Source organism: Nymphalis io, chromosome 23 (assembly GCF_905147045.1).
Source record: "Nymphalis io chromosome 23, ilAglIoxx1.1, whole genome shotgun sequence".
Taxonomy (NCBI): Eukaryota; Metazoa; Arthropoda; class Insecta; order Lepidoptera; family Nymphalidae; genus Nymphalis; species Nymphalis io.
Genome location: NC_065910.1, coordinates 8,209,878 through 8,221,979, shown reverse-complemented (window position 1 = coordinate 8,221,979; position 12,102 = coordinate 8,209,878). Strand labels below are relative to the sequence as shown.

Below are 12,102 nucleotides of genomic sequence, written 5' to 3'. Positions count from 1 at the left end.
AATTTATATAGTTTATGTTTTTTATATACATATATACTAGTAATTTATTAAAAAAAGTATCCTTAATGATAAAGTTTAATTAATCATAATTTTATATTTAAAATATCAATAATCATATAATAATTATTAAATAAGTGATATTTACAGGTAATCTCCAATATATTGTATTATTTAATAATAATAAACTTTGGTACTGAGCTATAGTTCAATTTAAGATAAACTATTTAACTTAATCCAACTATTTCTGGATAGATCCATCCATCACGCCCTTTATCCATTCAACGTATTTGAAGACGTTAGTGTACACGGCCGGCACTCCCGCTGTCCCGCATTTCTCTCTCCCGTAACTGACGACACCTACAGCGTAATAGACTAGATTCTTTTCATACATCAAAGGTCCACCGGAATCGCCCCTGCAAGAATCTTTACCCTCTTGGCCGCCAGCGCAAATCTGTGAGTCTAGTATATCTTGACCTTGAACAGTTTCACATTCGTCGGTCGGCATGAACGGTATCGTAACTTGGAGCTTCACTTCGTTCCTTATGAAATTGTCATTTCCCCAGCCGGCAACGGTGAAATTTGTGCCTCTGTTAAACTCATCCATATAGTTTGCTGGAGGTAGACAGATCGTTTTTATGAAATCTGAAATGTTAAGATAACAATTATTAATTTTATAACTTATATACAAGTTTACTTATGATATTTTAACAAATAAAGTTAGATAAACAAATTTACGTGCTTGACGGTGAAGTAAAACATCGTGAGGAAACCTGCATGTGTCTAATTTCATTGAAATTATGCCACATGTGTATTCTACCAACCCGCATCGGAGCAGCGTGGTGGAATAGGCTCCAAACATTCTCCTCAAAATGCAGAGGAGGCCTTAGCCCAGCAGTGGGACATTAACAGGCTGTTACTGTAAACAAATTTATACTAGATCATGAGATAGATAGATAGATGATCTATTGATTTTAACTCAACAGTGCTATTCCGTAGTAACTCACTTCGTATAACACTCGTGATATGATGAGAACCGACGATGATATCACTATTTGGATGCGTCTATCCTTCAAGTGTTATAATTATTAAAGTCAATAAATATCAATTTCTGATATTTCACGATCGTCTACTGAGCTTTTCGTGTTTGTTCTTATAGAATAATAATAATAATAATATCCTGGGACATTTTTCACACACGGCCATCTGATCCCAGATTAAGCTTGTACAAAGCTTGTGCTATGGAAACCAGACAACTGATATACTATATATACTACTTTTCTTTTGTAAATACATACTTATATAGATAATTACACCCAGACTCAGGACAAACAGACATGTTCATGCACACAAATGTCTGTCCTGGGTGGGAATCGAACCCACAACCTTCGGCGTGAAAGGCAAGTGTTCTACCAACCACGCCAACCGGCTCGTCAAAGAATGGCTCTACTAATGAATAAAAATATCTAGAAATTCTGATGGTAAGGCTTTGTGCATGCTCATCTGGGATGGTACCTCCCCACTCATCAGATATTCTACCGCAAAACAACAGTACTTGGTATTGGTGTGTTGCGGTTTAAAGGGTGAGTGAATCAGTGTAATTACAGGGACAAGGGACATAACATCATAATTCCCAAAGTTGGTGGCGCATTGGCGATGTAAGCGATGATTAACATTTTTTACAATGCCAATGTATATGGGCGTTGGTGAACACTTACCATCACGTGACCTATATGCTCGTCCGCCTACCTATTCTCTATAAAAAAAATCGATATTAAAAATGTTTTCTCATCTTACCGCTAAATGTAGCGCTGTACACCATTTTGATTAGACCAATATCGTTTATTCGCAACGCTCGATTAAAGTTCGGATGTTTGTATACAGTTTCAATAGGGATGATTGTAACATTAATATAATCAAAACCACCCCCGTCTAATTCAACAACGTCAGTTGGATATGATGTTATATTGTACTCCGCGAGACGCACCTTTACTCTGAAATTGATTGGTAAGTTTATAATTTTATTTCATGTTATATTGTATATTAAACATTGCCTCGTCGGTATAGTATTGTCATTCATCTAAGAAGCTAGTATAAAGCCGTTGGTACTGAGCCTAATTTATTATTTTAATATACTTACACTTATGAGACGGTTTTCGTCCCATACTATGTAATTATATAAGATTAAACGAATAGAGAGTGCACCTGCATTTGCTTGAGAAAAGCCGACCTTTCAACAATCGGTTGACGTTCATTCAGAAAGCGTTTTGAGCGTTAATCATATTTGAATATTTCATTTTTCTTTATTTCTAAAATATATCTACTTACGGTCTACCTGACGAGCTTTCTAAACAATGCGCAGCTGTTAATACAAATCTTGCACTAATAAGGCTACCGCCACAAGCCAAGGCGCCTCCCGCATACTCCAATAAAGCCAACCACGGATACTCGTCTATGTTCGTTGGACCACCTCCTAAAAATGTTTAAAATTGTTGCATTTCATCATACGATTGAGACTTTTCGGTGTTTTTAGAAAAAACAAACGAAGATCATACAATATTTTATACCTTTGTTTTTAATTTTGAAAATCGAATTAAATGTCCGTTAAAGATAATTATATATTATAATTCTTGATTTTGTAATAAGCCTTGTAAAGAGAATGATAACCTATCTTTAGTTTGTATTATGATTATTATGCTTACCAGAAATTTTATTCGCACTCGATGAATCAACTCCACAAGTCACATGCTGATCTTTGACCAGTTTCCTAGGTCCATATTCGATTAGATAAGTCAATGGCAGAGGTAATGGCTCTTCGATTTTCGGTCTGGTTGGTGGTTTTGGTGTCTCTTTATGTATAGATGTAAAGGGAGATTCAGGGAATATCACTGGATTCGGTTTGAAAGTTGACCATACCGATTCAGATGGACAGCACACCTGTAATTTGATCCGATTTAAATATATTATACATATATTTAAATCGCTTATTATATGACTTTATATTTTAAAATCAACATCCGACGCAATTTTTATTATTAATAAAATAATGGTGTACCGTATAATTTTTTTTATCCGAATCACTTTTCGTGTTTATTATGTTATGTTATGTTATTTATGTTTATTTTCTTACGAATTTTAATTCTAATATATTACATGTTATACAATTTACAGTAAATTTTAGTCGTATTATTGTTTTTTCGATTTAACGACGGATCAATTATTGATAATTAGTTATATCGACAATATTTCTTACTATGAAATACACATTTTACAAGATAAAACACGCTATCATGGTCTTTTTTTATGTATTAGTAAACGACTGAAATTCAGACACAATTTATTTTTTTGATACCATATGGTTAGATATGATATCATCGTTTATTGGAATAACAAAATAATATGTGATGAGAAATAAGAAATTGGTGAGTTTCAATTTGAAAATAATATTAATGTAACATTATATATAAATATAATCGTTTATCGCACAACATAATTTTATTCTGTATATAAATCGTTGATTGTGGTTGTTATATTGCTTGTAAAGTGTCATTTAAAATTATAATTGTATATATGGTTTTTTTTTTCATTTTTTTTTATTACGTGAGATTGCTAAAGATCAATTTATCTAATTCAAAAACCTGGTCTTTCATTTTATTTGGAAAATGAATGAATGAATGACTTAAATTAATTAGTCGTTCGATATACAGTGAGAAGCGTCCGATTGCTATAATAAGAGACCACAACAGCCCTAAATTTGCATATAAAAATAGTTGTTAGTTATGAAAATTTACGAGGAAAATAAGAGATGCGGGTGGAAACATTGAACATTGCGTAGTAAAATATTGGGTCAAACATAAATGGTATGTCACTAATGTGTATTTATTTTTACTTACCCTAATTTTTGGGCTATCCTTGCTACAAATAGATTGTTGAATGAATAAATGTTCTCTTTCGGTTTTTGGCTTTTTCAGATATAGGTCGTGTAGGGGTTGGCATTTTGCAATCTGGATACACGCTCCCGCATCACCATTCGGTACCTTACATTGTTTATCTGAAATATAAAATGTTAATGTGTAAGAAAAACTAAAAAAAAATATTGCGCCTTATAAAGCTCAAAGGGCAATTACATTATCTGTCTGTTTGTTAAGATTATATTAAATTTTTTACCGACTTCAATAAAACTCTCAAGAGTTTCTCAACACGTATGTAAATGTTTTATTTCTTATTTATTTTCGTGTTTAAATGTTTTGTTTATGAACGGATATCGATCATTCTTTTCGCGTTGGGCTTAGTACAGCTCTAACTACCTCTAGCTCTAGTTCCATCCAAGGAATTCCATCGTTAAAATAAGTTATAATTAAAATCATCGTTAAAATAATAGTAATAAATTCAATAAGTTTTTATTTGATGCCTATTTGAATATAGTTTTTGAATTTGATAATTCTTTTTATTACAAATAGATATATTTTTATAACGTTAAATATTTAGGTTGTACAACGATTGTTTTCATAACGTACATAGTGATATGTGTCATTATACATCTTACTCATACATTCTCGAGTAATTGATTGATCGGTTTGACGTATCGGTAATAAAGTCGGATTTGTCGTCCCATCGGATTATGAGTGAGGGAATAGAGAGTATGCTTGTGTTTGTGCACACACTTATGAACTATAATATGTCCTGCGCAGTTGGCTAGTTTCCATCGTGATCGACCGCTGTGGCCGAAATCGATCGGGAAAATTCCAGTACAACCATATAAGTACTTTTAAATTATCGCCTTGCATCAGGATGTATATTCGATATTATCGAGAATAACTGACATGAAACTCAATAGGTATATTATTATTTATAATAAAATATAAGTTAAGATTCTAAAACATTTAGGGTGAGTTTTTTAGACATCGTAGTTAGTAATTTTGTGTACCTTTATCTAAAACACATGAATATAAAATAATTTATAATAATAATAATATCTTGGGACATTTTTCACACACGGCCATCTGATCCCAAATTAAGCTTGTATAGAGCTTGTATTATGGAAACCAGACAACTGATATACTACATATAATATTTTTCTTTTGTAAATACATACTTATATAGATAATTACACCCAGACATGTTCATGGACACAAATATCTGTCCTGATTGGGAATCGAACCCACAACCTTCGGCGTGAAAGGCAAGCATCCACCAACCACGCCAACCGGCTCGTCATGTATATTTTTTGTTAGATATATAGTTGTATATTTACTAATACTTTAAGCCGTAGGAATTTATTTCCGAAAATATGGTAGATTTTTGACAGACCATAAGCGTATATATTAAATAAAGTTTTCGATTTTGACTAATGATTAACGTTGTACCATTTGATATCCTAAAATTTATTGAAAGTTTCTTTAAAAGTCAATCGTGTTTGTTACTAAATTACACCGCTTTAAAGGTCAATGACATTTGTTATTTTATATAAAATATGTTAATCGTATTTTGTGTCCACACTACGTGTGGGTACAAAATAATTGTCATACAAAACAGTTTAACCAATTATGACCATAAGTAAAATTACACACACATAAAAAGCCACGCAGATACTGTGTGGTTTACTTCTTTCGGGCATGCCGCTGTTGCATACGTCAAATATATTTATTTAATTCTTTTTTGTTTTAGGTATAAATAAATTTATTTCATTTAAACAAATCAAAAAAAAATCTTGAACTGTAGTAAGTTAAAGTTAGTTATATATTTTTACATGCTGTGTTTGCATATAGTAGGATGTATATTTACTTGTTACAATTATTTTATAAATCATTTCTTGTGTTCATGTATGTACCACCTAGGTTATTTCATTCATTTTGTGAACGAAAAAAATATATAAAAGAAAACATACAAATCAATAATTCGTCACAAATCACAAATAATCGTTTATTTTTCTTCTTGTCTTAAATGAGTCTGTGCGGAAATTGTTCTGAATTATAGCGAATTTTTAATGTAGTAATGTAGAATAGTAGTAATGTTTGCGTATTTTAAAAAAGTGCGAATGTATCGAAAAGTATGATACTTTTATTGTCATATTTAATTATCCTGGTACATTATCGTAATTACAGACACAAGGGACTTAACATCTTAGCTCCCAAGGTTGGTGGCGCATTGGTGATGTAAGTGATGGTTAACATTTTTCATGGGCGTTGGTGACCAATATGAGCTGTCCCGTTACAGGATCATACTAGTTTTTTATAATACCTGTATGTAAAGCTTCTATATAAACGTAGTATGAAATAAATTCCTCACTAACGTATTACAGAATTATTATAGGCCGCGGGTTTCACGCCAGTGCTTATTAGATAATAACATCTGAATAAGTTAATTTATCGTTATCCTTCCGAATCATTTTGCATAATTAATTGTATATTCATATTGAATATTACGGAATATTTAAAAAAAAAATTTTTAGTCGCTTTAAGAAAAGTATTATTTGAACAAAACAGTATCTACGGATCACGTTTTTTGAGTATTTTTTTTAATATCGAAAATTACGTACGATACTGTAGATCATTTTATATGTAGATTGAGTCGCTTGCAACATATTTTTTTTTACTTATGAATTTGTAATCGAAGCGAAATCGATCGTCAATATGCGGTTATACAAAATACAGTTTCAAATATCTGCATATACTAAAGCAATTTATTTACAAGGCGTTTTTTTCAAATTTTGTTTATAATGGCAAACGAAAATAAACGACATGACGGTACTGTTTATACTAAATACTGTCACGGGATTTGAGACGTTACATACCCTGTGCCTGCGATTGCACTCGCTCGATCACTCTTAAAACCGGAACACATTGTTAAGTCAGCGATATAACGATAAGCGGTATCCACACATCTGCACAAAGCCCTGTCATAGTTAATACAGTAAATATTTGCTTTTGGTTAATAAATGATTTATATAAGTAATTTTACGTATGCAACTATTGTCGAATTGATCAATGTTGTATTGAGAACAATATTAAATATTGTATGTGTCTACTGATATGTGTTTGGCTTGAAACAATACTTCCGTACGATTATATTTTCAATTATTCAAACTTGAACGTGATTCCTTTATCAAATATCATTTAGCACATTTTTCGATTCGTTAAAAGGAAAAAGATATGAATATTTAAGAAGCCAAACAATGTAGTCAATTAATTACAATATATTATATTATATATAAAAAATGTTAATACTTACATGCTCCGGATTTATGCGAAAGATACAAAACACATAATGAAACGACACATATTTTAATAAGGTATTCCATTTGCAACGAGGAAAAACAAACCAGTCTGACGCGTAAGCACACAGCCGAGCAACTGATTCAGGTTTTATGAGGCGAACTAACTTTAAAGCGTTCGCGTTAATAATAATTAAGGAAAAAAATAATATTTGTGTTCCCCACGATGCGTAATAAAATTGTCGTTTGACTGTTTTAAAATTGTTTTCTTGAAATGTGTAATTGTGTTTTTTTAATAGCTAGTCAGTGACACGGCTTCGCTCGTCTAAATGCGGAATGTATGATGAATGAATGAAAGTAACGATTTCCATAGCTCTTTCTTTAAAAATTAAGTATTTGCATACAAGCTTTCATTCTCTTTCACACACCACTAAGCAACCTAAGAGCTTAAATTTTCAAAAGTGATTCCTTAGTGCTAACCTACTCTGTAAAAGAACCCGTATGTAGATTTTCGTAGTTTTCCCAGTAGTTGTAGCAGTGTTTTGATTTGTCAGTCAGTCAGTTATCCTTTTATATATATGTATAGATGAAAAAAGAATTTACTTTATTATTATTTAAAAAATGATTATGTGCCGAGATAGATAGTGGATATATAATGTAAATATTATATAATACCATTAATCAACGATGGCGGGTTCAAACTTAAAAAAATCATGTAATTTTGTTTATGTATGTGATTCATCCATTGCTTGGCGGTGAAAGAAACCTGTATGTATCCAACAGGATAAAAATCTGCCACATGTGTGTCCACCATTCCGCATTGGAGCATCGTGGAGGAGACTCAAAGGTAGGGGAAGCTTACGCCCAGCACAACTGTTACTTAACTTATTATTATATTATACATATTAGTTTCTAAGGGCGCAGATCTCGGGGTCCTGACTACAAAAATTGGCCGATAAAATCAGTAGCAATCCGGAGTCTGGAAGTTGCAAGTATGTCCTTGCCTGAACTCTTTACAGTCGCGTCAGTTTGATGAGCCATGTGATTGTGAGAGTGAGGGAATAGAGAGTATATTTGTTTTTGAGCACACTCTTGTGCACTATATGTCTTGCGCAGTTGGTTAATCCTCCTTGAGATTGGCCGCCGTGGCCAAAATCGGTCAGGAGGACATCATCTTATCTACCAATGATAATACGAATACTAAAAAATGACAAAAAAATAATTAAATATATAAAAGATACGAGAAAGGGGCGAATAAAATCAAATCGTTGTAACAGCTATGTAAAAAAGTGTGACTTGAACTGTATCTAATAATGTACGTGTTATGGCGTTCATAAATTATTGTATAGTTATTTTTTTTTATTAAACAAACAAATCTCTACGTACGTATTGTCTATGTGTTTTATGTATCCTATTATTATGATTGAAATTAATTTTAATGTCTGCATGGTTTTATTTCTGTGAGTCACGATTATTAATATTAATGTTCGGTCTTAATTGTCTTCTGGTGTTATTTTTTTTAATTAATTTGCGACTTTTTTTATTGACCTTCGTGCCATATGTTTTAATATAATGTTTAAGTGTAATAAGATTGTTCTTATATTTACAATAATTTAGATACGTGTATAATATACTTTGATTCATAAGCGTATGGTCATAAGTCCGATCGTAAAAATTAACCCAAATAATCCCTTCGTCCGATTTTGACTAATCTTTTTAATCTTTAATTAAACATTCGTTGAAAATATTTCTTAAAATATTATATGAGCAATTCTTGTATATAAATTTCTGCTTCGGTTTGCGGTTACGGCCGCGTGTGCGGGAAAGGGGGAGGGGTTATTAAGCATGTGTGTTAAGTTAGAGATTTTATTTAAATTGTTCAGTGGTTTTTGCGTGAACAAAGATTCTTCAATCTCCTCAAAATTTCGCGATTATAATATAAACCCAGGTAATATAATAATTCTTACTATTGTAGCAGGATTTCGTGTATCTAAGAAACGGCTTAACGATTTCGAAAATTTGTATTTCGTTAAGGTTTTAATATTTAAATTTATCTGGATAGGCTCTCTTGAAACACAGTTTTTCATGAGCATTCACATTTGCGTAGTTTGTCCTTAGTTTAAAAATTCCGTCTTCTTCTTTTGAATGTCAAATCAATAATGAAAGAAAAAGATACATCAATATTTAACTAAACTGTCGCTATGCAACTTTTATAAGCATCCATGTATAATATACTTCGCGAAAGTTACAGTTTACAGTCGGTCATGTATTGAAGAGAATAAAACTTGCAATAATTATAAATAAAGGGCATAGATTGTTTCAGAGAGATTTAATTTGTAATTATGAAAAAAATGCCTGCCTGAAACGACTTTACTAATTGCTAACTTAAAGTAATCCCATTATTGGGTTTAGATAGAGTCACATACAAACCGAAATTCAATTTTAAAATTAAAAGCAAATTTATTATTTTTGTAACCGGTGATCCTTATATACTTTTATAACTTATAAAAAATACTTAAAATTAAAGTTAGCCTGAGTCAGAAACTGTTGCATATTGTAATGGTAAAGAGAATAGAGATAAACAAACTAGATTTTGAATATTTCATGCGATTCGCTAAAAGCTTGATTAATTATGCATTAAAAATAAATCTTGATAAAAATATACATATTTATAATGCAACACTATTCCACTTAACTTCTTATATAGGCTTTAATTTTACTTCCATAATTTTGATAACAATTTCGCCGACATTCAAAACGCCATTATTTATGTCACGACCAATGAGGTCATGTCATTCTAAAGTGTATGTTGTTTTATACGTACTTTTCCTACCATTGGAATAGGCTATACGTGTTTTTTTTTATAAAATAGATAGGTGGGCGGGCAAATGGGCCAACCGATGGTTATCCGTCACCGCTGCCATTGGCATTGGCGCTTTAAGAAATATTAACCATTCCTTATATCGCAAATGCGCCACCAACCTTGGAAACTATGATACGTCACTTGTGCATGTAGTTTTTTTTTTACAAATATATTTTTATACACGCACGTTAAACTGGCTCAATCACCTTTTAAACCGAAATACGACTATACTATGTATTGCTGTTTGGGTTTGGAATATGTGATAACTGATAAGTCCAAATGAGTCCATGAACCGACCTATCTAAATGTATATTGTCAACAGAGAATGAAATGTTAATCCGTCGATTGATTAATTATATCGGTACCCTTTACTACATATCTGTATTTAATTTTTATCTTAAATCTAGATTAAATATCTAGATTAATGTAACGCGTGTTCGTGTGGTTCCCGCGTTGTTGTTTAACATTGTAAAAACAATTACAATGCAAATTTATATGTTTTTCCCCAATGTAGTTGGATGTCGACTATTAATAGCCTTATTAATGACATAACGTTTGACGTAACTATTAAACAATATTATTTAACTTCTTGTTGCTACTGAGAATTATCGACAGAAAAGTTTTTATTCGCTCGATTATGGACTTGGACTCAGGAATACTCAGGAAGGTATCTGCAGCCTTGTTAGCTAGCTACTAGACGAGACAGTCAATCAATATGTTTTACATAATACATATATGATATAATTCTTACTAATATTATAAATTCGAAATTAGGTTCGTTTGTTTATTTTATTTGTTTGTTACGCTTTCACGCCTTAACTACTTAACCGATGAGCATGAAATTTCGCATACATGTTGTCAGGGAAACAGAGAAGGACATAGGGTATACCTATCACGTATATATATGTAAATGAAATAGTCATGACCCAATCATATATATGTAAATGAAATAGTCATGAATCAAGACTGTTAGAGAAGATTCCTCAGACGTTTTGAAGTTGCCGATTGGTCACTTCTAAAGACATAGGGTATACCTATCAGGTGTAGCCTATGGTATGGTACGGTAGGCTTATCACCTCTCGTTACACACAGGCGACGCTGTGGGCGGAAATTAGTTACATATATAATATTAAAGAACTCTGATTCCTCCTTGGAGCCGGGACTCTTCAAGTTGCATTGATAATAAGGTAAGTTATCAATACATGTATATTTTTTATATCAATTAAAGTCATCGTCCAACTAATAGTTGAAAAATTAAGTTGAAACGACAAATAATATAAAAAAATATATACGTTTAAACCGAGATGGCCTAGTAAGCCGAGATGGCCTAGTGGTAAGAACGCGTGAATCTTAACCGATGATCGTGGGTTCAAAACCCGGGCAAGCACCACTGAATTTTCCTACCTAAAAAAAAACATCGTGAGGAAACCTGCATGTGTCTAATTTCACTGAAATTCTGCCACATGTGTATTCCACCAACCCGCATTGGAGCAGCGTGGTGGAATAAGCTCCAAACATTCTCCTCAAAAAGAGGTGCGGAGGCCTTTAGCCCAGCAGTGGGACATTCACAGGCTGTTACGGTTATACGTTTAAACAATGAATAGAATTGAATATATCTTACACCAAAAGGATAAATAAAAATATATTTATAAACATAAATAAAATTTATAGTAAGTACAGAAAGGCAGTCTTATCGCTAAGACAGCTATCCCTTCCAAACAAACTTTGGGTAAAGTTCATGAGATTGTTTAAGCTGTAAGGTGTATATTTAATTGCCTATTATATGTAGGTATATGTATTACATAATACTTTGCCCTTCGAAATAAATGAGTGATAATTATTCATGACAGCGATGGTAGTGTAATATTAGCATGCAGGTGTAGCAAATACACAATCACTAGAATAAATGGAATTCCTTACTATACTCGCGATAGCTTGGTGGATAAGTGGACTGTATTAAGATGAATAGAAGGGAGACTCGAAGTCCTGGCTCTTATTCGTGACGACACTTCTTCTTGGGGGCGCTTCC

General features: G+C 32.3%; 2 protein-coding genes across 4 annotated transcripts in view; one reads left to right on the top strand and one right to left on the bottom strand.

Annotated features, from left to right (window-relative positions):
• Positions 1-12,102, top strand: part of LOC126777500 (protein MTSS 2) — a 230,495-nt gene that overhangs the window by 99,440 nt on the left and 118,953 nt on the right. The gene's annotated exons all lie outside the window — the stretch shown is intronic.
• On the bottom strand, positions 57-7,371 carry LOC126777549 (phenoloxidase-activating enzyme-like). The gene is made up of 6 exons (XM_050500606.1): positions 7,228-7,371; positions 3,891-4,048; positions 2,700-2,934; positions 2,326-2,470; positions 1,795-1,991; positions 57-642 (listed from the first exon to the last, which is right to left on the bottom strand). Exons 1-6 carry the CDS (start codon positions 7,295-7,297, stop codon positions 239-241), a joined length of 1,209 nt encoding a protein of 402 aa, XP_050356563.1. The 5' UTR covers positions 7,298-7,371; the 3' UTR covers positions 57-238.

What these genes read in the sequence shown, in the direction of transcription:
- LOC126777549 (XM_050500606.1), bottom strand. Translation starts at nt 7,297, where the DNA reads ATGGAATACCTTATTAAAATATGTGTCGTTTCATTATGTGTTTTGTAT. An exon ending in GAAAGCTCGTCAGGTAGACC is followed by an intron (nt 1,992 to 2,325) that starts GTAAGTAGATAT and finishes AATCAATTTCAG; the next exon opens with AGTAAAGGTGCGTCTCGCGG. An exon ending in GTACAGCGCTACATTTAGCG is followed by an intron (nt 643 to 1,794) that starts GTAAGATGAGAA and finishes TTAACATTTCAG; the next exon opens with ATTTCATAAAAACGATCTGT.